A 25654-nucleotide genomic window follows, 5' to 3' on the forward strand; every position below is an offset into this window, starting at 1 on the left:
TTCCTTTCTTTTTGTTGAACTCTTTTGAGAATGGTCTCTTCCATGTTTCCTTTCCGAAATCCAAGAGGTCATTACAGTGTCTTTTTCTTTCTCTTTTCCGAAGGTGATAGAGCATTGTATAACCGGGTATGGGTGGACGTAGTTACTCCCCCTCCTCAGGAACCCTCGTCCGGATCTGGACACCATGCCAATTCTTGACCTGGTCGCCGAGGGCCTTATTCACCAGCCTCTGCTGGGCGAGGAGGTTCATGCCCTTGAAGCGGCGGGAGGCGACCTCGATGGCGTACATGCTCCCGCAGCCACCGGAGACGTCGCGAACGAGGATGCTGGATATAGGGTCTAGGGCTTCGAATGACGTGATAGTTGATGCTATGGCTGATTCGGCTTCTGTCATGGAGGATACGGCGTCGTCGGAGGAGAAGGCGCGGCTCTGGCCCGCTGTTGTTGCTGATGGGAAGCTTAGACGAGGCGACGTTGCTGCTGCTGCTGCTGTTGCGGTTGCGGGGATGGCGACTCGTGGGACGGCAGCTATGAGCCTGCGACTCAGCAGGGGATTCCGACGGAGAAACATGGTCTGCTTCTGAGAACGGGACTTTGGGTAGGATTAGAGAACTTCAATGGATTGGAGACTTTTTTCTCCTTTGGCTTTTGGCCATCGTCATGATTCGGAGGATTGGTAAGCTTTCGCGCGGCCCGAAGAATAGCCGACTGGTCGGGAAAAAAATAAGTGCAAAGATAAGAGACAGTGTATTTTCTATTCTTCATTTTTTCCGTCCTACAACATTTTTTTTCATCATGAAGGAAGAAGGACAAGGGAGAAGAGAGTAGAAGTATGGGAAAGAGAAAAAAATATTTTTCCACCATATCTGTGCCTGCATGATGATGGGTCGTGTACTATGATGCCTGGCTATCTGGGTCAAAGACCCCGTGTCAGTATGACGAGGAGCAAATTCCATACCAGTAGTACGCAGAATAACAGCACGCAAGTCTGATGTAGGAACGACTCATTCCGTACAGAAATCGCCATTTCTCAAAGAAACTTGTACGTGATTCAATGCCTGCGATAAAGCTGCAATGCAATGCTGCAATGGAACTTTTGCCTAAACATGGGGCGGCACTGATACGGAATAACGGCATTGATATCTGTCAGTTCAATCCTTGGCGGTAGGCAGTACGGACATGGTGCTCGTAACTCTCAGCGAAACGCTGCACTCCGCACGTATGCGGAGTACGCGATTAAATTTAGCCTGGTCAATCACCGTGATGATCGATGTGATGGTACTCATGGTAGCCCGGAGCACCGACCCTGACAGAGTCCTGACTTGCTAGGTTGAGGTTATCGGAGATTGGCATCCCGGCAGCCAACGGGAACATACAGGGGTAGAGTTGCTAGCGAGGCCTCATACTTTGTACTCTTCGTACTCCGCACTCGTACTCTCAACGAATGACACGAGAGTCGGGTCAAGGCCAGTCAATGCGAAATAGAGATAGTCAATAATAAGTGGGCGGCGAAGCTCCAAAAGTCCTCGTGGGAATGGAGGAGCCCCTTGCAGTACGGACCTCCCTGATGAGGAGTGGCTCAATCTTCATACCTGTGCGGAGTAGATGCTACTCTATAGCTGAACCAAAGCTACTGATAATAATACTGAATAATTCAATGGTGCTAAGCAGTACGGATCCAAGGTGATAACAACAAATAGCGAGTTGGGTCGGGACATTTGCCGTGTATCCCTGCTCCCGATATCTATAGGTACCTTGGGGAGGATGGTCTGTCTGCTATCGCGACTACGAGCACACATGTAATCTATACGCTCCCAGGCAAAGGGACATGAATATCCCTGCTACCCACTGTTCAATTGACAATTGACAATTGACGATAATACTGCGTCGTACCCGGAAGAAACCTTGGTCTTGGCCTTCTACGCGCAATCTCTACCGGCTCGCACAACATCCCGTTTATCCCTCCCCCCCCTGCCGTTGGATATCCCTCGAATGGATCCCTCATAGCACCCCAAACTCACCTGCTTGATTCGGGGTGAAGAGGGCCATGGTCCATCATGGACGACGATGAATTGACCCATCTGCATACCTCATGACCGTCATCTGTGAATGGATCAAACATCCATGCGAGAACATGGTGCCCCTCCTCCCCAACCCTCGGTTTCCCGCACAGGGGGTGCGCAAGAGAGAGATATATAAGAAGTAATGAGTACTCACAAGTTTTTAAAACATGTTTCTGTATCCCCACTCCCTTCAGGCTTGAGCGGTTAGACATCTTCTACTCGTACAGAGAGTAGTTTGTTATCGCTGTTTTGGTTGTCAATCATGCCTCGTCTGTCGACTCTATCTGCGCTGCTGCTCGCTGCAGCTCTACCCTTGTGCTCTGCCGGACATGCCAGAACACACGTTCCCGGCGCGTACATCTTCGAACTCGACCATGAGCAGGTAATGATAGATACCAAACGCTTCGACCAACTACCGTGGCGGAGGCTCATGTTACTGACCGGTCACTCTCGGCTTCAATCAGGATACTTCCGATTTCTACGCCACTCTCGGCAGCGAGGGCACGACGCGTCTGAAGCTCGACTATACGCTCTTCAAGGGCGTGTCCGTCCAGCTCGACGACGTGGACAATGCCGAGGCCAAGGCGTCCGTCATGGCGTCCGCCCCGGCCGTCAAGAACGTCTGGCCCGTCGAGTTGTACGACCGCCCCAACCCCAAGAAGAGCTGGGCCGGCACCCCGTCCAGGACCCCTGCCCTGTCCAAGAGGGACAACACGTCCGACACGTACTCGCCCCATGTAATGACTCAGATTGACAAGCTGCATGGTCAGGGCATCACCGGCAAGGGCATCAAGATCGCCGTCGTCGACACTGGTGTAGGTTCACGCCATACAGTCAAGAATCGGCTGAATTAATCCGGAATACTGACTTGAAAAAAAGATTGATTACACCCATCCAGCTCTGGGCGGCTGCTTCGGTGAGGGATGCCTGGTCTCCTTCGGCACCGATCTCGTCGGTGACGCGTACAACGGATACAACGAGCACTACCCCGACGACGACCCAATGGACTGCGACGGCCACGGCACCCACGTCGCGGGCATCATTGCCGCCCAGGAGAACAGTTACGGCTTCAAGGGCGCTGCGCCCGACGCCAACCTCGGTATCTACAAGGTATTCGGGTGCGAGGGCAACGTCGCCAACGACGTGCTCATCGCCGCCTTCAACCAGGCCTACGAGGACGGTGCCGACATCATCACGTCCTCCATCGGCGGCCCTAGCGGGTGGTCCGATGAGGCGTGGTCCAAGGCCGTGTCCGCGATTGTCGACAAGGGCGTGCCTTGTACCATCTCGGCCGGAAACGACGGCGACGCAGGCCTCTTCTTCGCCTCGACGGCCGCCAACGGCATCAACGTCGCCTCCATCGCCTCGTACGACAACATCCTGACTCCCACGTTCCTGTACATCTCCGAAGCCAGCGTTGACGGCGGCGACGCCGAGGAGTTTGGATACGCCCCTGCCAGCCTGTATGCTTGGGACGGTGTCAGCCTGCCCCTGTGGGCGCCCGAGTTCGACACGTCCATTGCCAACGGTGGCTGCGACGCCTACCCGGATGACACGCCCGACCTGAGCGGGTCCATCGTCCTCGTCCGCCGCGGCACCTGCACCTTCGTCCAGAAGGCCCAGAATGCCGTCGCTCACGGCGCCAAGTACCTCATCGTGTACAACAATGTTGCCGGAGCCAGCGAGATGGACCTGAGCACCGCGTCCGGTATCGAGGCCGGAGCCATGGTCACCCCCGACATCGGCGTCAAGTGGATCAACCTCCTCAAGGATGGCTCTGAAATCGTGCTCAACATGACGGGCCCCGACAACGCCGAGTCCACCGTCACCTCCCCCCCCAACAACGTGACCGGTGGAGCCCTCAGCACTTACACGACTTGGGGCCCCACCTGGGACCTCAAGGAGGTCAACCCGTCCTTTGGGTCCCCGGGGGGAGACATTCTGTCCACGTACCCCGTCGACAAGGGCGGTTTCGCCGTGCTATCAGGCACCTCGATGGCCTGCCCTCTTGTGGCCGGTGCGTTTGCCCTATTCGCCGAAGCCCGTGGCACGCTGGAGCCGGAGGTGGTGCGCAACGCCTTCTCGGCTGAGGCCAAGGCCCAGCTTTTCAACGACGGCACATCCTTCTACTCGTTCATGGCGCCCGTCCCGCAGCAGGGATCCGGTATCATCCAGGCATACGACGCCGTTCACACCAAGACGTCTGTCGTGCCCGGGAGCCTGTCGTTCGGCATTACCTCCGACCTGACCGAGTCGCTCAACTTCACCCTCAGCAACGACGGTGACGAGGACATCACCTACTCCATCTCCCATATCCCCACCGTCACCATGTACACTCTCAACCCAGGATCCATCTACCCTGCGGCCTTCCCCAACGAGCCCGTCAACAGCGCTGCGACCCTGGCCTTCAGCGAGACCAAGGTCCTCGTTGCCGCCGGCGATTCTGTTGTGCTCCAGGTCGTTCCTACCCCGCCCAAGGCCGTCGTCGCCTCCCGTCTGCCCGTCTGGTCCGGCTGGGTAGCCGTCAACGCCTCCGACGGGTCCTCCCTGACCATCCCGTACAACGGTGTTAGTGGAAATTTCCTGGATCAAAAGGTGCTCTCCTCGACGGCCGCCTGGGTGTCCAACTCAACGGATAGCGATCTCAACCCCCTCGACGACAACGTCACCTTCATCCTGCCCCCCAAGGGAACAGAGAACACTGACCTAAGCAACTCGACCATCCCCGCTGCTGTCGCCAATCTCGCCCTTGGCTCTCCCCTGCTGCGTGCAGATATCATTCCCGTTGGCCAGAACAATGCTCCCACAACCACTGACATCTTTGACACGCCCTTCATCGGTCAACCGGATGGCTTCCCTGTCAAGTTGAACCCGCGCTCCGCAAACACCGGCCCTTGGAGTGGCAGGTTGAGCACCGGAGAATACGCCCCCGAGGGCCAATACAAGTTTATTCTGCGGGCGTTGCGTATCGGCGGTGATGCTTCCAAGAAGGCTGATTGGGATTCCGCTGAGACGACTACCTTTTCTATCAAGTATGCTCCTTAGGCAGAGCGTGCTTGGACTTAAATCTTCTGAACATTTTTAGCGTGAGATTCTTTTTAATGACAATTTTCCTTGATTAGAGACGCGACGTACTATCTGTATGTGTGTAGTTCAGCAAGATGACTTTTAAAAGAGTCGGAGTGAATCAATGAAATGCGCGTTTTTTATAACCTCGTAATGATATAATATGCAGCAACGGTAGGCTTACACAATCCAGAGTACCTGTTCTGGAACACATACCCATCATGTTGCCTTCTCGTTTCCCGCGGTCTTTCGAAAAGAATATCAATGCCGCTTTTTGTCAAACCACTCCAGTATACAGTACCTCTCACCCTTCTCAGAGTCCAACTTTGTGTGATGAGCGACAAATCATACAGCCATTTCTGTCCTAAGAGTAAAAAGGAAAAAAGGCATTTAGTTCAATTCTGCTGAATTTTGTGCACATATAGAAAGGCAATGAGTATTAGATGTTGGTAAATAGAATGCAAGTACGGGCTAGCTAATCATATCCATCGAGTCGTTCATAGTGTGTCGTAGAAGTCATTCTCCCCAGGCTCTCCTTCAACTCTCGTTTTGCCTTATTTGTCTCCAGAATGTCCATCTGGCTTTCCATATAATCGTGGTTCCCGGACTGGTTATTTACGAAGTCGAGTCTATACAAAGGCTTAAGCGTGACATCTTGCTGCAAGATCCATCGGCGGACCCACCAGGGAAGCGTTTTGGTGATCTGGTACTTCATAAAAACGCGCAACGGAACGGCAAAGATGTAGTCCAGCTCTTCAAGTGTTCGCTGCTTTGTTTCAGGGAGGAGAAGGAAGATCATTATGAGAGCCAACACGTTGAATCCGGCGTACAGGACGAATGATCCGAGGACTCCAAGTCGGGCGAGCATAAGGGGGAATGTGATGGAAAGTACAGCCGCCCAGAATAGGCAAGTGGCAACAGCCCAGGCCATGCCAACTTCACGATGAGAGAGGGGGAAGACTTCGGCCGAGTAAGGGTAGGGCACGGGCCCTTCACCTGGTGAATAGAAGGCAGCAAACAGGTAGACGAAGACAGCAATCATGGCGGCTCTCGTGTTCGTATCTTTAGGGATCAGGCTGCAGAGGCCGGCAGCTAATAATGTCCAAGCCATCTGTGGAAATGTAAATAATAGGAGGGAGCGGCGTCCAAAGGTATCGATGGTCCATATAGCCGGAAAGGCAAAGACAAAATTGATGAGACCGAAGCCCATGGTTGATAAATACGACTGGTATTTACCGGTTCCGGCTTTGGAAAAAATGTCGGTCGAGTAAAATGCGATGATGTTGATTCCACACATTTGCTGGGCAATCATGACGACGAACGATGCTATGGTAGCCCGTCGAATTCTCGGGATGGTGAAGAGCTCAATACACCGTCTTAAATAGTCGCCACGACCGGCGAATTCGCGTTCTACCTGTAGCTGAACGTGGATATAATAGAGATCCCGCCCTGCTTGAATAGGGCTATTGCGTATTCGCAGCAGTGATTTAAGAGCTTCGGCATATCGGTCCTTTTTCATATACCATCGGGGAGATTCGGGACAGAGGAAGATGAGAAGAATGAGAGGGACAGCTGGTATAAAGGCGGAGCCTAGTTGGTAGCGCCAGGGTTCACTGAATGACTTGAAGGCAATGATATTTGCGCATGTGCCGAGGAAGATTCCAAATGACACCCACAGTTGCCAGCTCATGACTAGGGCGCCACGGATCGGGGCCGGTGTGCTTTCAGCGGCGTATATGGGAACAGTAGAGGCCTTGATGCCCATGCCGATACCGAGGAGTAGGCGGCAGCCCAGGAGCTGAACCCATGAGTTGCAAAATGCGCTTGCGAGAACGGGCCAGAGACAGAAGTGCGCAGATATGAATATAGTTCCACGACGACCAACGAGGTTGTTGATGGGGTCTGAGACCCAGCAGCCAGCGAAGGCAGTGCCTATGTAAGGAGCGGCATTGACAAGCCCAACAAGCGTCTTATCGCGTATGGTGTCGGCGCCTATTCCGAATGCGTCTGGGAATTCGAGGTTGGCGCCATTGGAACCCGTCTGGTCCCAGCCCTGAACAGCCGCCCCGATGGAGCAAGTGATAACGGTGAGATACAAGGCTTTCGGTATACGCCATTTGTGAAGAACCTCGTCGCGAAGTGCTTTGATGTCATGTTGGTCGAGCGAATCCGGCCCGGTAAAATCTTCGTATCCCGAAGGGTCCTTGGCGACCAGCGCACCTTTGCAAATGATGTCACGATACTGCTGCAGACCCTTTTCGCGACAGAAGTTTTCGACATCTTCTAGGAGGGTGTCACGAGATATATCTATGAGGGGATTTCTTATCCTGTTATTGGTAGAACAGCGGTTAGCAAGGTAGCTCTGACGTTGTTGTGTGACTGGTGTTTTTTTTGTGTGCTCACCTTGCCTCAATATTGGAATGGAAGTTGACGTCCGTGGGTCGCCTGCGGGATGACGAAGGGGGAGAGTGGAGACTCTGGGTGAATCTGAGAAAGACAGAGAGAGTCAGTAGGCGGTCAAGTTGGAACAAGATAAATGAAGAGGGGCATCACTCACCCATATCCAGGCACCTCGTCTGTCCTGCCGCTCAGGGCCATGGCAGACAATACATCAGGCGCTGTAGCAATCCCGGGGAAGATTGGCAGCTGTTTAGATGAATAGCGTCTGACATGAAAGAAACAGTCTCGCTAGTTTACGGCCTGTGGTCCCTGGTAGTCGTGATGCTGATAGTGTTGCAGAGGCTGGGTATAGAGCACAGGATACAAGAGCAATCAGGACGACGGAGTTATGAAGGAGAGAGAGAGAGAGAGAAGGCGGCGGTGCAAACAATATGTATGGTGAGCAATGTGGCACACAACTGTGGCACACAACTGTGGCAAAGGGAGAAAGCGGAAGAGCGGGATGGAAAATAAAAGAACAAGGATCCTCCAGCTGTCTATCATCAGAACGGACATGTGACGAGTACAGTCAGATCCGTTTTCAAAGGAGCGATCCCCGCGTCTGCGATTAGCGCTAACATGAATGACCAAGCGAGCGACATCCGCGGATGGTGAGACAGAACAACGATGTAGACAGCGTCCGGAGAAGAAAGGCCTAACGAAAGGATTTCAGAGGAGAAACGAGGGATTTGTAGAACTGGGTGGGGAAAGGGCCGAGGGCCACACGGGGATGGCGTATTCCGTGGCCACTGAGCCCAATATCCGTGACCGTTATGGCCATTATTAATATGGGAAAGAGCACTGCCTCTAATCCCTGTATGCATAAGCGAGGATGGACTCGCAGCTATGAAAGGAGCTTCCAACTAACTGGAGTTTCAAATCACTAACTTCCCGGCCATTTGATGCGCGGATCGCCAATTGCGGCATTGTTGGGTGCGCTGTAATAGTCATGCCACCGGTAAAACGATTGATGTTAGTGGGACTACCCAACCTCGACCCTACCTACCTGTATTGTCAAAATCCTCTCCCCATATCTGCCATGCGCTTACAAATTATAATCGGTATTAGGGATGATGTGTACAGCCCATAGATTATGCAATGGGCCCAACCTCCAGATGGCCCCGCCCCCGAGATCGATGGAGAATCATTTTGGTGGATTCGTGGGGAAATCCCCGGTTGCTAGCCTAGAGCCCGTATGACCTTGTGTGTGTAGCCTTGTGGGCCAAACCTCGTGGTCTGTGTCCACACATGCGCAATGCCGCCAGCATAGAGCGTTGATCTCTGAACCGGAAATACAACAGCCCCTCAATAATGTTGCTCATCTTGCAGTAAAGCAAGAACTTACGCTGCACTCGTAAGTATTTTCGACTAGGCTGAAACACAGTCTTTGTCGCCCCAACGGACCCATAGGCATAAGTACAACTTTACGCCTGTTGTCACGTAGTGTCCCTCTATCAAATCAACCCCGCTTCTAAGAATATCGAAGGTCTGTTTGAGTGCGCCGTTTTTTCGACTGTAGTAGAGAATAGGTAAGCCGGACTCGACAAGTCCGACGCAATAACAAAAAGAAAAGAACTTGACGCCACATAACACCTAACTTACGTTGAATGTATATCAGTAATTCATAAATGTTCCCTATTATTCAACTCTATTTAAAAACTTTCCGTTATTTAGACGCCTTCTTCCTATACTCCTGGATTCCTCACACGCGGCCATGCTCGTGTCGACCTTCACGTCTTACATAATCAAGTTCGGCACTGTCCTTATCACATCTCAACACAAGGATAGCCTGCTTTTCTGCTGCCCAACAAAACGGCAAAAAGTATGACAGTAACCAAACGGACCTTACATATTGCGCAGCATTTGGTCTAGTCTCATTATGAGATAATAGCATCACTTGCCACTGACTGAACTGATAATGTAGGTAACTATTTAGGTAACTGTTCGATCACGATCTAAAGGCTGCCTGCTAGCTGGAGTAACATCACATGACTCAACGCTCTCGACTACATGACGTGTAATGGTAGTATGTCAAGCGTAGCAGCGGAATAACGCTGGTAAAACGCTCGCCTGAGATTCTGGATGGGAAGATATTTATCAAGAGAGTTATTCGCTGATGTAATGATGAAAAAAATACGGCTGTTTTCTGCCCTCTGATGATGTGTAGCTTTTTTTTTCTGGGTGAACATAGTGACTGTACAAGTGTTCCGTTGATTAGGGTCATCTCTGATCGGACCGGAATAACCAATTTCGGTAGCTTATTCAGCTGTTTGTTCCGACACGACAAGCACGTGTTAGTTTGGCCGGCTGATCAGCCAATCAATCGTCATCGATCACGTAGGCAGCAGCATTCGGGGCAGAGAAGGATGCAGGAAGGTGCGGCCCGGACGCCCAAAAATGTAGGTAATGTTCCTGTTTAACTGCTTGATCTGCCCGTGAGAATCGAGTTGAGCTCCGCTCCAGGCACCAACTTTTGGACTCTTTACTTTTCATTCCCTTGGCTTTGCCGCCGACTTGGCTGGAGCCAGTCTCTATGAAACCCTCCTATTCACTTCCCATCTTTTCGAACGTCCACCAAGTCGACTCTGGCATTTGTAATTCGCTCATTCCTTAGATCCAGTATCACCATTTAGCCAACGTCCAAGAAAATGCGTTGAATGCTCCGCCAAGCAGCCCTTTTGGTCGCCGACAAATGCTCACACCCGTCCGAGCCCCGTGTCTCTGCATCAAACACAGCAGGGGCTATCGTAGCCCTCACTCTTCGACTCACTGGGAATTCTCACCTAAACTTTCTGCTTATTGACTGCTCCCTATTTCACCATGGAGTCCGTTCTACCGCTCGGTGGCTTCCAGCTGCCATTCCGGCAACGCCTCAGCCGCCTGTATAATGACACCAAGAAATCAACAGACTTTGTCAAGGGCCCCGTCCAGAATGAGCAGGATCCAGAGGTCAAAGCCCTGCACCGCAAACTGCGTATCCAAAAGGATAGGCTAGTCAGCTGGGGGGTGGAATGGTCTGATCCCAATCAATCTGCTGAAATTGATGAGTCCCTCTCCAAGGCCGGCCTGAGTGAGGTCGTCGGTAGCATCATGTCTACCATCAAGGACATCTTGGCCGAGGCAGAGCCTCTCTGGCTCAGCACCAAGCCTATGCCTGATGCAAACCGCTCACCCACTGACCGAAAAATGAGTCCGGCCAATTGGGACAAGTCTCACTTTGAGGATCTAATTCGCGACCTAACCTCATCCATTGACACACTCTATGACCTCTCACGAACGCGGTACATGGGTGCCGTCTCAAATTGTCCTGTCAAACAACCCGAGAAAATGTCCTCAGCAGTTGACGAACCCAGGCCTTTTGAATCTACCAGGATGCAGACTCCTCAAACTGTGCGTCCCGATTCGCTGACCCACCTACGCCCCAAGCAAGATGCTTCTAATGGTCATCCGTCCCGAGAGGTTGTTTTCATGAGTAAGACTGCCTATGCGGAACTCACTAAGGGCACTTCAAAGGAACCCTGGGCACCCTTGCTACTTGAGTATGCCACATTCAACTGGGTGTATTCGCTCACGGGTATCATGCCTCCTATGTCACGATTTGAGAAGCTCTCAGACTGTCTGCAGCAAGATTCTCAGAGGTCTCCTGGTGCCTGGATAGGCTTGCCCCGTCTTATCGGCTACTTTGAAGATATGGAAAATTCGAGACTTGGCCTATTGTATCGCTTCCCCCCGTCATTCAACGCCGTGTCTTTTGAGAGCATCAATCAGAAACCTCGATACAGTCTACCCACACTCGCCAACCTTCTCGCGAACCCTGGGGCAGAGCCTAATCTTGAGGCCAAGTTCCGACTTGCTCATAATCTTGCAAACACCGTATTCGATATGCACGAGCGTGGATTTGCCCATGGGGACCTCACCACCAGTGTTATTTGCTTCAGCGTTGGCGCCAACTCGGGGCCTACTATAACCAGCGGTGACGTCGATGTCCGCCGTCCTCTTGTGTCTTCATTCCATCTCTTCGCCGAGGATGGGACAGATACCAACCCTTCGAATTCTACAGATTACAGGTCCCACGAGGACTCGTATTCTATCGACGAACGCATCCTGGACCTTATACAGCTGTCTCATATCCTGATCTCTGTTGGACTGTGGCAGCCGCTTGAGAGTTTATCGGAGGGTGGTTCTATCGAGCGTCATTTCGACCAGCTTTCCCGTAAATGCGGCACACTCTACATGAAGGCCGTCCACACGTGCTTCTCAGCTGTGGAAAATGAGCGTAATGGTGAACTCCAGACTAGAAGTCTATTGTCTGCTGTGCAGATGAGAGTCAGTCGATTCCTGGAAACTTGTTGCATCCTCGATGTTGGCAGCGGTCTCGAAGACCAGCTTTCATTGGAGTTGAGAGATACAGCAACGACTACAGCTGCGGTATCTGAAAAGGCCCCAGTAACAGCCACAGCCGCATCTTCAGTTGTGCCAAAGGAGCTGAGCGACGTCAAAATATCACCCGGAATCCCGAAAGAGCCTCAACAGACTCTACCTTCCCGCGTCAAGTCGTCTGAAGTGGAAGCCGATGGTACGACGGGCCTCCGCTATTTATAATCTGATTTCGCACAGTTGTCAACTAACCACCTTATAGATACGCTTGGGAAGCCCGAGGCGAGAACCAAGCTGTATCCTAACATTCCACTCCCGCCCGATGTAGTGGAACAGTGGAACACGATATTGATGCCGCAGATCAACCAGGCCCTTCAACAGTTCTATCGCAAGAACCCAGAGTCTGTTGAAATATCGCTCGAATCCGTCGGGCCATCTCCGTTAAACACGCGTCCCACTATCGTCGTGGTATGCTCTTCCGTGAGCAAGGTGCGCGCTATTCTCAGGAAAAGACTTGGGGAGCTTTTCGATGACTCTACTGGTTTTGCCCTCAAGGTCTGTAAGGGGCACGTTATGCGATCCAGACGCTGGCTAAAAGATGCTGTACCATCCATGGCCAGAAGGAGCAACGTGGGGAGTCTCCAGGGCAAGGATGTGGATATTGATCGCTTTGTCAATGCGATCAACCCCGGCTTCCAGAAAAAGCCTGGAAATGGCGCCAGCATCGGCGCCTGGACCGGACATCAGCACCTGCCGCCAGTCAGCTTCGGAGGGCTTATTCAGATCGATGACGCGCTATACGGAATGACGGTTCACCATATTCTTGATGACCCTGACCATGATTTTGGGGACCGGGATGTGTCCCGGAGCAGCGCCCTTCCCGTGCGCGATTTTTCTCCAGTAGCGCCTATATCAGATGATGATGGGGAAGGATTTGGCTACGAGCTCTCCGACGCGGAGTCTGAACCCTATTCCGAATCCGACATTTCCAGTGACTGGGGCGAAGAGGATGAGGAAGATGAAGAAGAGTCTGAGCCTGGCGATATTCCGGGGATCGAACCAGGGTATGGAGATCGCTACGACGTCACGCAGCCTGCTCTCGACGATGTGGAGGAGGAATTCTACCCTTCAGCTGAGACTAAGGACGAAGATCATCTGGATACCTATGCTGTTGGTAAGGTGTACGCCTCAAGTGGAATCCGTCGCAAGGTCTCTGGTGGCTTGACGCACGAGGTAGACTGGGCACTTTTTAAGTTTTCCCACGATCGCCTCCCCGAGGATAACACCATACCTCATGCTCAATGGACGCCAGGAGCGAATTTATCGAGCCCTGAGGCTAAGGAGCGTCTACTTCGACCAAGCACAGTGGCGGGATTCTCCGAACTTGCAGGTAAGCAGGTTCAGTGCACAGCGCGTACCAGCGGGTTGCAAACGGGCCAGATCCTCCCTGCTCTGGTGAGCGTTAAGATTTACGGTCGCACCTCGCCGAGCCACACCTATCAGGTGACTGGTACTGCGTCGTCGACCGGCAGTAGCCGTCTCCCTATTGGAATTCCCGGCGACAGCGGAGCCTGGATTGTCGACAGCAAGAATGGACAGCTCTGTGGCCATGTGCTTGCGTGGAGTCACAGGAAACAGGTCGCCTACATCTGCCCAATGGAGGTGTTGCTCAAAGATATGTTGCAGACACTAAAGGCAAAGGAGATCCGGCTCCCGCACGGGGAAGTTCTCATGAACTTGCACGACGAGACAAGCATCGGGATAAACCTGAAGAAGGAGTCCCTGCCGGGGCTGGCCTGCGCCGACAATAGTACTGCTGATTCAAGTTATGATACCGAGGACAAAACCTATGGTTCTTCAATGATGACGTCTAATCGGAGCATGGCTAGTCTGACGGGCAGCGAGGAAATGTCAAGCCAATCTTCATTTAGGATGGAGTCGCCGTCGAGTGGAATGGAGGCCCTGTCCTGCACACTGGGTGATTTGAAACTTGGTAGGCGGATCGATGTGGGTGGGTGATGATGCTGGCAGTGGTGTTTCCTTGGTTACGCCATGGCCAGATTCTGTTTAATGCCCGATTTGTTATTCTTTTTCTTTTTTTTTTACTGCCAATACATACCTAGTACTTGTATACGAATAAGAGAAGAAGGATTCTGCCTTTGCTGATTTCTATATTATCACGTTCTATGCAACGTATTGGCAAGAAAGCAATCGGATCACATGAAATCGTCCTCCCAATCCTCCCCCCTGTCCTGATTGCTGCTCGCAGCCATGTTATCTTCGGTGAAGATATCGTCGTAAGCATGCTCCTTTTGCCACTTCTTCTCCTGCCATTCCTTGGCTTGTCTGGCCTCTTCCTTTTTCTGTGTTTAAATATTTCTGTTAGCCTGATTTTTTATCCTTCCTTCCCCAGTGCGTGAAGTGAAGATGGTGGATTGGTGGGCCATCATACCCTTTGTTGATGCTCTGCCGTATCTTTTTTGCGTAGCTCCCTCTGATGATCGTCCTTTTCCTGTTTGAAGTCGGGCTTCCTCTCTACTTTTGTCTTGTTCAGGCGGTTGATGATGGGATTTTCACGGGTGGTGACGAGGATACGCTTGACCTGTGCTGGGCGTGAGCTTGATATCCTTGACTTTCTTAAATGCAACATATGTGAGGAAGAGACTTGTTATGATGACGGGGACGATGTGGGTATGGAAGGAGAGGCGAAGGTACCTTGCGTTGATCCTTGAACGACACCTGACCGACGTCCATGGAACCATCTTTCTTCAGGTTGGCCCAGGGGGTATAGATGATGGAGACATTGTCCTTCTTGTTCCCTGATAAGGGTTAGCCGCAACAGATCCTCCTTTTCTGTTTTTTTTCTCGCGCGCGACTGTCTTGGAAATATACCCTCTATCGAGTTTGCCTTGGTGAGCTGTGCTAGGTCATACACTAGGTCTTGCGGCAGATTATCCCATTGCTGGTCAGGTTGCATGCGGAGGTAAACGTGTGCACTTGACAGCTTATCAACGTGGAACTGTTTTTTCCCCTATCATGTCAGGATATGACAACCATGTCATCATGGAGTGATGTTGATATTTCGCTGATATTTCATACCCTTGTAACCCTATTATTAGCAAGCGTGATCATCTCCGCCGCGAAAGTCGTCGGCCAAGGGTTGACATACCAGACATCTTCATCCCATCCGAACTTGATCAGATCCTCATCTAAGTGATGTCAGTCGTATACGAGCATGGGGCAAGACGGGGAGACCAAGTGGTTAGTGATGGACTGACTTTCGTACTTGTCCTTGCCAACGTAGATGCGAGCCGATGGCGTGACAACGTTAGAGGTAAAGTAGTACACCATTATGCACCAGATGAGTCGTTGACGGGATGACTTATTTTGAAAAGAAAAAAAAAAAGGCCGAGTGGTGCTCAATAGATGTGTGAAATGAGTCACTATCGCATAAGCTGCTCCTCATGTAGCTGATGGCGGTTTTTTCCCCCCTCCATACCTATTTTGCTGGTGTGTGATGATAGCTTGTCGGAGATGCACGTGACTCCCGCCAAGAGTCATCGCTTCAAATGACACTCGTGAAGCTGGGACTGGTGATGTTGAATGTGATATGAGCGGAGAATGAAACAAATATCCTCATCGATTGGATAGAATGATATCTATATTGAATTACTCACTTTCTCCATTCTGAATAAAATTGGTATTTTTTTCCAAGATACTTAGCTCCTTGATCTGAGCAGTTGTACGCTTCCCCAGCTTGCAGCAGTGTGAGAAAGCAAGGGTACATGCTGTTATATAAAGCAAGTGAATGCATTCTCAGTCATTCATGAATGGCCACGCAATATACGCAGCAGGATGACTGCTTGTCTATTTTATAGGCCGCTCTCTACTGATTGGGATAGCATTTTACCATGGATCTACAAGCAAGACAATGGCTTATCGGTCTATCACAGCTCCGCGGTCGGCTTCGAGAAAGTGTACCACCTTTAACAGAGATGGACTTTCACGTAAAAGTTCTACAAAGATTGCTGAAGTATTAAGCCATAGTCGCTGGCGTTTTTGGCTGCTATCGTTAACATTCTGCCTGCTCAGTGAGAATGATAGAGTCAAATCTTACTCCATTAACACGCCTAGCATATTGAATAGACCTACCTAATTGTACTCCATACTTGTACTTTGTACGCAAAGCAAACTGACGAGAGGTGGGGTTCCAACTCCAGGGGTCATCGAGCTGAGACGGAAATACGACGGCCATCCACGGCTGATTGGTACTACAGAATCCACCAGGACATTATTAATACATCGTATGCGCACCGACTTATGAGGGCATGCTTGTGCCAACAGGGTGCTCCATCGTGTTGCGTGCGTCATCCCCTTGACCTGTCAAGCCTGTATGTGTATATGTGTGCTCGTATCGCCAATCCCTCTGCTGTACGTAGTGACGGAATATGGTCAGTACGGTTAGTTTTACCTACACGAAAACCCAATAACAGCCCGATATGCTGATAGAGGTTGGGCTTCGTATTATGTACGCCCATGGGGTGTGGTATAGGGCAAATGTGAGTTTCAATGGATGTCGCTTTATTTACTAACATGTATTACGAGTACGATGAGAATTGGGGTAACATGAAGTAACGAATCGAAAGCTGAGACCGGATATTTTCATGACTGCCTTTCTGAGAGCCAATGGATCCCATGAGTCTGCACGTGCCAGGTTCGTGTACAACGTGTATGGAAGGTGTCCCTTGGTACCGCGACGTCGATGGCTGCGCATGTAGCGGAGCACTCTCGAGCTCTACCTGTACTTTCTTCCCTCTCCGCTTCTCTTGGCTCATACAGCGCCACCGTCCCTCTGAGTATAATCGAATAGGCGTGCGTGCATGACCTTTTTTGCATCACAACCGATATGCGGGCTCAGCATTACCTGCAGCGCAACAGGACACGACGCCATTGTTTCTACATGTATCGATATTCGATAAGTCTAGGCACATTCTAGCTTGCACGTTTTTGCCATTCTTGATCAATTGAGACTGTACAGACCACCATTACATTCGTCCTGCACTGAATGCCACACAAGAAGACTTACTCTTGCCTTCACTGACTATCAGAGCAACCTGTTGAGTTATGTTTAGTAATATTACTACTATGAAACTGAACCAAGACGACCCATCATCGCTGACTGCTCGAGTGGGGTCTCCTTTGTAGATCCAGGGGACAGCTACGAGGCCCCCACGACAATGCATACGATATCATACGCGTATGTCGTACGACGTAGTAGCGATGATAGCGGAGCAGCATAGGAGATTCGCGTATAATATGGCACCTCGCAGAGCCGTCACGGTATCAAACCTGCGAGTAACGGGGTGCCAAGATCCTAAGCGCATGCCTGTTCGTATGCAGGAAGTCGCAGCGGACCTAGCCGGCAAAGCCGGTCTAGCCTGGCGAGTGAACGTTGAGGGGCGGACCCGGGTAAATCGGATACTCGGAACTGTCGTGCCGGGCAAAGGCCCCATCCGAGTTATAGAAACCCACGCAAGGCTCTCTGTCACTCTCTACCTGCACTCGCACTCCGTACGGGATGCACCGTATTAGTCTGTGCTGCCTTGGGTCTTCCCTGGAGGGGGGGAGGGACCGTGAGCCAAACACAGTTCGCCGTCGAAGCCATAGGTCAGTAGACAAATGGGTCGCGTTTCGTCGTGAGAGCGATGCTCCGTATTTGGCCCCTTCCAGTGACGTGGCTAACAGAAGACCCGGGTTTCAGCTGGAACGGCTCCGGTTGTTCGGCACAGATATCCAAGAGCTCCTCCTCGTCGTCGCAAAAAGCACAGTTCCTCCAACGGGGGAGAACCAGTACTATAGTCCAGTGGAGGGGTATCAACTCATCAATCTGGCTGTGTTGGACAGAATCCATGGATTTGGATTCAGGGACGGTTTCGTCAGCGGGTATAAATAAGGATAAGACGGTCTCTCTTGAAGAAAGAAAAGTCTCATCATACCACCACAACAAACTTATACAATCATCCAAACCCTTTTCCACATTCATAACAGCCAAGATGTTCGGATTCGGTACAGCCCCCATGTCCTTGACATATGAAAACAAACGAGGTAGAAACCTTGACTAACACTAAAGTTCAGACGAGGCCAAGGACGTTCGTGACGAGGTTTACGGTGACAAGCACGAGGGCAAGCTCTCGCACGAGCTTCTCGGCGGTGCTGCAGCCTTCGAGGCCATGCACCTGTTTGAGAACAAGCAGCGCTCCGAGGGCAAGACCGTCAGCCACGGTTTTGCCAAGGAGGCCCTCGCCGCCTTTGCTGGCGCTGAGGCCGACAAGCTCATCGAGACCAAGGGCCTTGACTTTATCGACGCCGAGAAGGCCAAGCACCACGCCAAGAAGCAGGCCGAGTACCTCTACGACAACCAGTACGGTGACATGGACGAGTACAACCCGTACGTTCCTCCACCCCTAATATTATACAACTTTTCCCTTTCCTACTTCTCAAAAAAAAAAAAATGCTAACATACCCTATGCAGTGAGGCCCGTGACAGACACCCTCACCACAACTACTAAGGGTGTATATGACACTCCTAATTTTGGGTCAAGCCTATGCGTCTTAAGTGATGCACGTCTATAAGATCACTATGTTCCGGACCAGAAGCCTAGAATAGTGAAATGATGATGATGAATTCATATACCTCTGAGCAAAATTGTGTTGGGCATTCATCGGTATCATATCTGGTGTTTTGCAGGGCAGCGCGGCCTGCGCGTATGAAACAGGTTAACGCTATCGACAGTCGCAGACAACATCATGGAAAGGAAAGAAAACCACATCGCACCCGGAACGGTTCATTCGATAGCTTCTTGACAGATGACGAGGTTTCTGTAGCACTCTACTCTATATTGTAGTATCCCACTTCACTTGTTACTTGTTCTGGAGAAGAATATAGTATAGCAGGATTTGTTGGCAGGTATGTACTCCTACGTCTAACGTGGCACTGCTGAGAAAGTCTTAAGCATTATTTCCTTCTTCTTTTCATTTCTTTCCCAGGCACGCTTTGAGCTGGGTATAGGGAATCATGCACCGTTCTGGTATGGAATCGAGTTTTTTCCAACGTTGGCAGTAATATATTCTGGCGTTTGCCTTGAGAATGAGGATTCCATCACCATGGGCGGATGGCATCTCATTATTCGAGGCCAGTATTCTCAAGTGTATACAACGTGGTTTGAGTTCGTAAATGAATAATCGAGATAGACGATTCAACTGTATGGCTAGAAACGATTCCGGCGACTATGGCCAGTCAATCAAAAGATTGGAGCCAGATTAGCATAACATTAGAAGTGCAAGTGCCCAATTTGGTAGATCAATCTGCACATGCCATCCCACACGCTTTATTTGATCATGTTTTCTCATTAATAGATAGAATTGCACGCATTGCGGCTTATGGTTCCCTTAAATTTAGCAACCTAATTTGACACCAATATGCTAGAGCATGCTTAGATATCATCTTTTTCTCTGAATTCAACAGGTAATCCCTGCTTAATCAAAATCTGTAGCACAAGGTTATGTTCATCTGCCGAAACGAAGCCTCCTAGTGGATGGGTGATCTGTTCAAGAGCTCCGTAACCCAGGACTGTTTCGTATGCCATCGCCAGAGTATAGTACATAACAAACGGTAGTTGACTTTCTCGCTCAATGTAATCCGGACCGTCCGAACATATCGGTTATCAACGCTGCGGTTTTGAGAAGAGATGAAGATTGCGACATGTATGTGCACCTGGGGTGTAACGGTTAGTATCAGTCGTCCAACGTGAGAAGGCAAGGGGGTGGAAGGTGACGGGTAACTCGCAATTGTCTTAAAATGGGGCTGCATTCCTTGTTGTATGCACGTAGAACCAGCCAGCATTGGCGGTGGAGTAGGAGGTACGGGAATCTTGGTTCTAGAGTTTCGGCCTGTAGTGCCTAGACGAGCGGCTCGATGAGGCCGCCGGGTGAAGACACAGTGACCGGCTTTTTGCTGTCGTTTTTCGTCTTCTTCGACCGAGGTGCCTCATTCTTCTCAATACGAATGGCCTTCCACCTTCGGTTGAAATATCTACTCTCCTGTAGTTGCTACGTGCGTCGATTTCTTCAATGTACTCAGGGGTCCAGTAGGCAGGTCCTTTAGATGTAGATAAGTGTGGGTTATTCCTAGGAAAGTGACATGACAAGGAACCATAGCAAACTGACCATCTTCCAACTGTACCGCTCCACAAACACATTCGTCACTGATCCCAGGTCTGCCTTGATACCACGAGGCCCGGCGGCCGAGTGTAGGGAGCCTATCGTTTGGCTTCGACGCAATCCAGCAACCGCAGAAACTGAGGCTCCTAGCTGCAAGCACGCCTTTTTGAAGCAGTCAACCATGCCGAAAGAGCTCTTGCCACCTACAAAGAAACTGTCCTCCCCGAGGATTTCCGCGACCACATCCAAATCAGGCCACATCAGGTTTTGTGGAAGCAGTTTCTCCGACTGCAAGGCATTGTAGAGGTGTACCGCTGCTGTAGACGAGCTCCAGACGTTGGCCACCAGGATGCCAATTTTTGAGTACTCGGCTCGGATGCAGATCCCTGTGGAATTCCAGGCGTGATTCCAGATCTTCTTGTATGAAGCTACTTCGTTTGAGCAGCTAGTGCAGGCCGCGCTCAGCTCGCCTGCCAAGAATGCGGTGGATATCCAGATATATCTGTGCGGCAAACGCCAGGATGAATGGTATTTTGTTGGTATCGTCCATTTCCTATATACCGCGCTGGAACCCATCGTGAGCGGGCCAATGAGCGACGTCACGGTTGTAAATGACCATTTCAGTAGAGATGCCCATCAGGAGGCCTTGATCCTCCATAATTTAGACCTTCCTCCCCTTGTACGCATTTCTGGTGCATACGGCGGCAATGCAGCATCGGAGACCATAGGCATCGAGTTTGGGTTAAGGACACCAGTAGACTTCCAAGAAGGCGAAACGAAACGTTTTGATGTACTTATCATCCTCCACATCGTACAGAAGATCGTGGTTGGAATAATCTTCGGCGTTGCCAGGTCAACATCTGGCTGCAGCAGGCCACAAACTTTCTGGAGGACGGTGACAAGATGGGTGCTTGCGACTTGTTTGATCCTCAATGGCACGCTCATTCTGGGTGCCAATTCGGTGTCGACGGTGGTGCGAGCATCGATGATGCGATTGACGAGTCAAAGCACCTACAAGAACTGCATTGCTGAATTTGGTAACCCCATTTTCGGCCAAAAGTGGCTGTGTAGCTGAACGGTGGCTGAACGGATGAGCTTCCGGGGTCTAGGAGTTCCGACCCGTTAAATTGCCCATCAAAGAGCACTGTGCTTTTCGCTCGCTGGATCAAAGATAGGCGTTGCACCACCGTACCGGCTAGTACGAGTGCAAAGGTGCCTTCTTATTGTGATCTGTAACCGGCTTGTTTTTTCGAAGCTATCTTCATTACCTAGAGCAAATGATAAGGATAATTCGTGTGGTGTGTGCCCGGCAGATAGTTCTGCCGGAACCGGGACCCACTGCACCTTTCATCAGGGTGACGTCAAACACCGAACATGGCCATTTTCACAACCAGAGAAGGATAATCCATGACATTTTCTCATCTCTGTCATCTATCTAGAAAACTCATCGATGACACTGCGTGGCTTCGAGAACGTGCCTAGGGCCTTATATTCAAGGTCATTAAACCCGAATCCCTTGGGTCCACCAATTTCGATACCTCTCTCAGTCGACGTCCATTTTTCGGAAGCAGTGATCCCAAGAACAATCACAGGCAAGCCGTATCGATACTCTTGGGTCCCTAGTGCCTCGCCGTTCTGGGCGTCAATGACACAGACAAGATCAGGCACAACGGCAAGGATCTGCCACCAAAATCAGTCAGACGTGCTCAACTGACAGGAACTTGAATGGGAACATTTAAACTTACCTCTTCTTTACCATCAGACCCAATCTTCTTGGCATAAATGTTTTCATTTTTGAACGGAATGATCAGTTTCTCCTTGGAGTCCTTACCGGCCGTCGACTCGATAATGACTTCTCCATAGGCGTGACCCATCCTTGTCACCCTCTCGACGCCGACAATCTTGCCCTTGAACAGAAGCTTTGCGGACTTGTCGCCGCCAACCTCGGCAATAATGGAATCGGCAACTGTGTCAACTGTATTGTTGCATCGCGAGAGGGCAACCGCACGGCCGATACGCCATGAAAGCGACATTGTGTTTTCGATAACCCACTCTTTGGTGTTCTTGCCGGAGACGGGTCCTTTCGCGCAGCCGACGTGCGATCCCATCTGTGATAGGGCGGCCCTCAGAGCACGCTCGATATCGAGCTCAGTGGGAGCCTTGGTCATGAACTGCAGATCATTTCAGGAATCAGTTTCCATCGCCATGTCTTATGTTGTTCTGTTGGACCGATCTCCTCACAATGATTCTCCCATTTCCGTCCGATATGCAGGTCGGTACCATCATGGCCTTCTTCTCAAAGACAACGGGGGTCGTCTGCCATGAAACGGGATATGCCCGACCCATCCAGTCACCGTCGATGGCCGGGATATCAAGATTTGTGGAGGCACCGATGATGAGACCCTGCAAGCCGTTTCCGCCGCCAATCTCCAGAGGAATGACTGCATCCGGCTTTTTGTTGAGGAACGCATAAAGCTCTCGTTGAGACTCCATCATTCTGAAATTCCGTCAACTCAGCACACCTATCAACAAGATACAGGACCATGGAGGGTCTGAACTCACTCATCTCCATATGGTTTCTCAATCGAAACCTGGGGTGACCCCTTTCCTCCACCACAGGCCACAATGTCATCGTCCTTGAGATCTCTCGGGGATATGACGCGAAGCTTAGCCCCTCCTCGAACCATCTCGCGCAGACGGAGGTAGTGCTGGTATGGGCTCCCGCCACCACCTGTTCCAAGGATATAGCAGCCTATGGTGATGAACTGCAAGTCCGTCTCTGAAAGAACCCACTCTCGGTTGAGGACGGTTGGCTTGTACGAGTTGATGTACTCCTTGGTGAACACCATTGTGGACGAGTCAGGGGAATCATCCGCCATATGGTTGTCCGCCGTCTTCCTAGTGATGTCATCTGTGTCATCGGCGAATCCGTCTTCGCCTCCGTTTTCTATGGACACTGTTTCAGATGCGAAGCCCGTCCTGGAGAAATCGTAATCGCCGACAGCCTTGACAATTATCCTCAATTTGTTGGCAATATACTTTCACACTATTAGTATTGGGGACCAAAGTACAGGGATCCATCGTCAACTGGGGCAACAAACCTGTAGTGGGAAGGTCTCAACTTCGGCAATGGCAACTGTCTCACGGAGCGCACCGCTGGCAACGGCGGCCTCAACTGCGCGTTGAGAGACCGCCGCGGTCACTTCCGCCACGCTCTTCCCCTCCGTGTTCTCAACAGAGTCTACCACTCCGCCTACCCTGGCTGTCGCTGCACCTATGGCGTTAGCTACCCCTGACCAGTTTGGCTTGACGACGCGGCTAGCCCCAGTCAATTCGTCAGGCGCGATGATGGCGCCGCCTCCGACGAGGACAACTGGGATATCTCCAGGAGATGTCTTCATGGTGTCGACAATGGTCTCGAGCATAGATTTGACCTTGTCTTTAAATTCTGCCAAAGAGTCCCTCAGTTCAGTACTATCAACCAGTGCACGGTCTCCGATAGTCAGATCCTGGTCGCCGAGGACCGTGTAGTCCGTAGCGGTTGGGACATCGCCTTTGAACACCAAGGCCTTGCTTTGGATCTGGTACCCGACGCTTTCAGGTCCGACTGTGATCTTGCCATCCTTGTCGCGTCCAACAATAGAGCCGCCTCCGAGGCCGATGCTTCTAACATCGGGATACGAGTAGTTGGTACGGACGCCCGCAATCTCGCTAAAGGCAGCAGCTTGCCTCGGAAAACCATTCTTCTGAAGTAAGCCAACATCAGTGGTAGTTCCGCCAATGTCCACCACCATCATGGCTTCATCGATCTTTTGGTCCTGCATTAGGAATGCAGCACCACGCATGCTGTTTGTCGGGCCGCTGGAAAATGTCCGTATGGGGAGTCGAGCAGCTGCACTAGCAGGTAGAATGGTTCCATCGTTTTGCGTAACGAATATAGGGCATGTGAGCTTTAGCTGAGAGACAGCCTGCTCAAAGGCGTGGATTGTCCGTCGGGCAAAGGGCAAGATGGAGGCGTTGAGGATAGCGGCGTTTTCCCGCTCAAGAAAGCCGATGTTGGCTACATACTTGGAGCAGACAATGTCACACTCGGGATATATGCCTTTTATTATTTCGGCAGCCTTTTCTTCTTGTCTATAGACAATATCGATAGGGCTGAAGATACCGACGACTGCGACGCTCTTGATACCCATAGACTTGATGACTTCGGCCTGTCGCCGCACCTCATTCTCGTCCAATTCTGAAATCAAGCTGCCGTCAATTTCCAATCCACCGTCTATAAGGCCTCGGTGGCCACAGACGATGTCTCGAAGACGAGGCGGCCAATCTATTCCGATTGGTATGTCCTTGGAGAACGGACCACACAGTCGTAGGACGGCAACTTTTGCAAGTCGTGACTGGTCCATCTCCACAACTGCGTTGATAAAATGCGTCGTGCCGATGGTTACGCTGGCCACGCTCTGTGGGTCGACGCTGGACTGTTCAAACATCTCTCGGATAACATTGTTGATGCCATCGCTAGGGTTCCGAGTCGTGCTTGACTTTTTCCAGGCGATGATGCCTCGGTCTTGGCCAGAAGAGTTTGTAGGGTCAAGAATCACACCATCCGTGTTTGTCCTAGATGGCTCGTCAGATTCAACTCGTCGCGTTGCAGATAACGTATCAATGGCTATAGGCTACTCACCCGCCGACGTCAACCCCAATTCTGAATCTTGGAGAAGGCATCTTTGTTCTATTTTATCCAGCTTTTGCAGAGCAGCACAACGTAGTCAGACAGATAAAGGAATACTTCGCAATCAAACACCGAATATGATTTACCAGGTGCACACAAGGTGAAATCTTATACATATGAATCCTCCGGTTCTGTCTGTGAAGACATTTATTTCGTACATCCACCCGGAAATGGCTCGTCCCCCCGCCTCTTAGCCCGATGGCGTTATCACCGAGTCGGAGAGCTCCATTTGTCGAGATAAGTCACGAGTTTGGAAGGGAACACGACATAGGTACCTGTATAACACTCCCCCCTCCATACAAAAATAGCTGTGGGGTCTGGGATCTTATAAGTACCTGTACCATATTATATATATATGTCTTCGCAGTGGACATGTAATAGGCGCACAGAATAACACACTCGTTACCTCCTGCTGATCAGTCCTACTATAACGTGACACCATTGTAATCTTCTTCGGCCCCCAGTTACAGCAGCAGTCGCCCGAAACCGGTTCAGGAACGACCCCCGCGGTGCTAATGAGCATAAAATGAAATCGCATGGGTGCTTGTGGGTTCTCTCTCCTAAACCAAATCGCACTGCCGACATACGCATGCGCAGTCGATAAGAAAGATGCAAGTCAGACGCCATCAGCAAGGGTGGAGGGGGCCTAGTATGCACACGCACACTTCATTGCAGTGTGCCCTCAGCCGGTTTGCATAGGCTGTGTGAAGTCTCCCGCTGAATTCTTTATCTCCTCGACGTTCCCCAAATCGGGGTA

At 51.0% G+C, this 25654-nt stretch overlaps 8 protein-coding genes across 8 annotated transcripts; 3 read left to right on the forward strand and 5 right to left on the reverse strand.

Annotated features, from left to right (window-relative positions):
• Positions 1 to 142: 142 nt before the first annotated feature.
• On the reverse strand, positions 143 to 571 carry GMORB2_4917 (BolA-like protein 3; the record flags this gene model as incomplete). Its single annotated transcript, XM_035466891.1, has 1 exon — positions 143 to 571. The coding sequence occupies one exon, from the start codon at positions 569 to 571 to the stop codon at positions 143 to 145; it is 429 nt and encodes a 142-aa protein (XP_035318050.1).
• Positions 572 to 2370: 1799 nt separating this feature from the next.
• GMORB2_4918 (Serine protease, subtilisin family) lies at positions 2371 to 5108 on the forward strand (the record flags this gene model as incomplete). Its single annotated transcript, XM_035466892.1, has 3 exons — positions 2371 to 2445; positions 2528 to 2878; positions 2943 to 5108. Coding segments are annotated over 3 exons (2592 nt in total), but the record flags the coding sequence as incomplete, so codon positions are not given.
• Positions 5109 to 5604: 496 nt separating this feature from the next.
• Positions 5605 to 7727, reverse strand: GMORB2_4919 (Sugar (and other) transporter; the record flags this gene model as incomplete). Its single annotated transcript, XM_035466893.1, has 3 exons — positions 5605 to 7456; positions 7533 to 7574; positions 7687 to 7727. The coding sequence occupies 3 exons, from the start codon at positions 7725 to 7727 to the stop codon at positions 5605 to 5607; spliced, it is 1935 nt and encodes a 644-aa protein (XP_035318052.1).
• A 2661-nt stretch (positions 7728 to 10388) lies between these two features.
• On the forward strand, positions 10389 to 13964 carry GMORB2_4920 (uncharacterized protein; the record flags this gene model as incomplete). The annotated part of the gene is made up of 2 exons (XM_035466894.1): positions 10389 to 12144; positions 12208 to 13964. 2 exons carry the CDS (start codon positions 10389 to 10391, stop codon positions 13962 to 13964), a joined length of 3513 nt encoding a protein of 1170 aa, XP_035318053.1.
• Positions 13965 to 14161: 197 nt separating this feature from the next.
• On the reverse strand, positions 14162 to 15296 carry GMORB2_4921 (protein of unknown function (DUF814); the record flags this gene model as incomplete). Its single annotated transcript, XM_035466895.1, has 6 exons — positions 14162 to 14308; positions 14398 to 14547; positions 14661 to 14764; positions 14838 to 14964; positions 15111 to 15154; positions 15224 to 15296. The coding sequence occupies 6 exons, from the start codon at positions 15294 to 15296 to the stop codon at positions 14162 to 14164; spliced, it is 645 nt and encodes a 214-aa protein (XP_035318054.1).
• Positions 15297 to 17998: 2702 nt separating this feature from the next.
• On the forward strand, positions 17999 to 18514 carry GMORB2_4922 (Protein of unknown function (DUF3759); the record flags this gene model as incomplete). The annotated part of the gene is made up of 3 exons (XM_035466896.1): positions 17999 to 18011; positions 18081 to 18393; positions 18478 to 18514. 3 exons carry the CDS (start codon positions 17999 to 18001, stop codon positions 18512 to 18514), a joined length of 363 nt encoding a protein of 120 aa, XP_035318055.1.
• A 1618-nt stretch (positions 18515 to 20132) lies between these two features.
• On the reverse strand, positions 20133 to 21110 carry GMORB2_4923 (uncharacterized protein; the record flags this gene model as incomplete). The annotated part of the gene is made up of 3 exons (XM_035466897.1): positions 20133 to 20635; positions 20727 to 20810; positions 20918 to 21110. 3 exons carry the CDS (start codon positions 21108 to 21110, stop codon positions 20133 to 20135), a joined length of 780 nt encoding a protein of 259 aa, XP_035318056.1.
• A 486-nt stretch (positions 21111 to 21596) lies between these two features.
• Positions 21597 to 24890, reverse strand: GMORB2_4924 (N-methylhydantoinase A/oxoprolinase/acetone carboxylase, beta subunit; the record flags this gene model as incomplete). Its single annotated transcript, XM_035466898.1, has 6 exons — positions 21597 to 21845; positions 21911 to 22336; positions 22407 to 22662; positions 22728 to 23203; positions 23267 to 24782; positions 24850 to 24890. The coding sequence occupies 6 exons, from the start codon at positions 24888 to 24890 to the stop codon at positions 21597 to 21599; spliced, it is 2964 nt and encodes a 987-aa protein (XP_035318057.1).
• Positions 24891 to 25654: the final 764 nt, after the last annotated feature.

The sequence above is a fragment of the Geosmithia morbida genome (assembly GCF_012550715.1).
Source record: "Geosmithia morbida isolate 1262 chromosome Unknown scaffold_26, whole genome shotgun sequence".
Lineage (NCBI taxonomy): Eukaryota > Fungi > Ascomycota > Sordariomycetes > Hypocreales > Bionectriaceae > Geosmithia > Geosmithia morbida.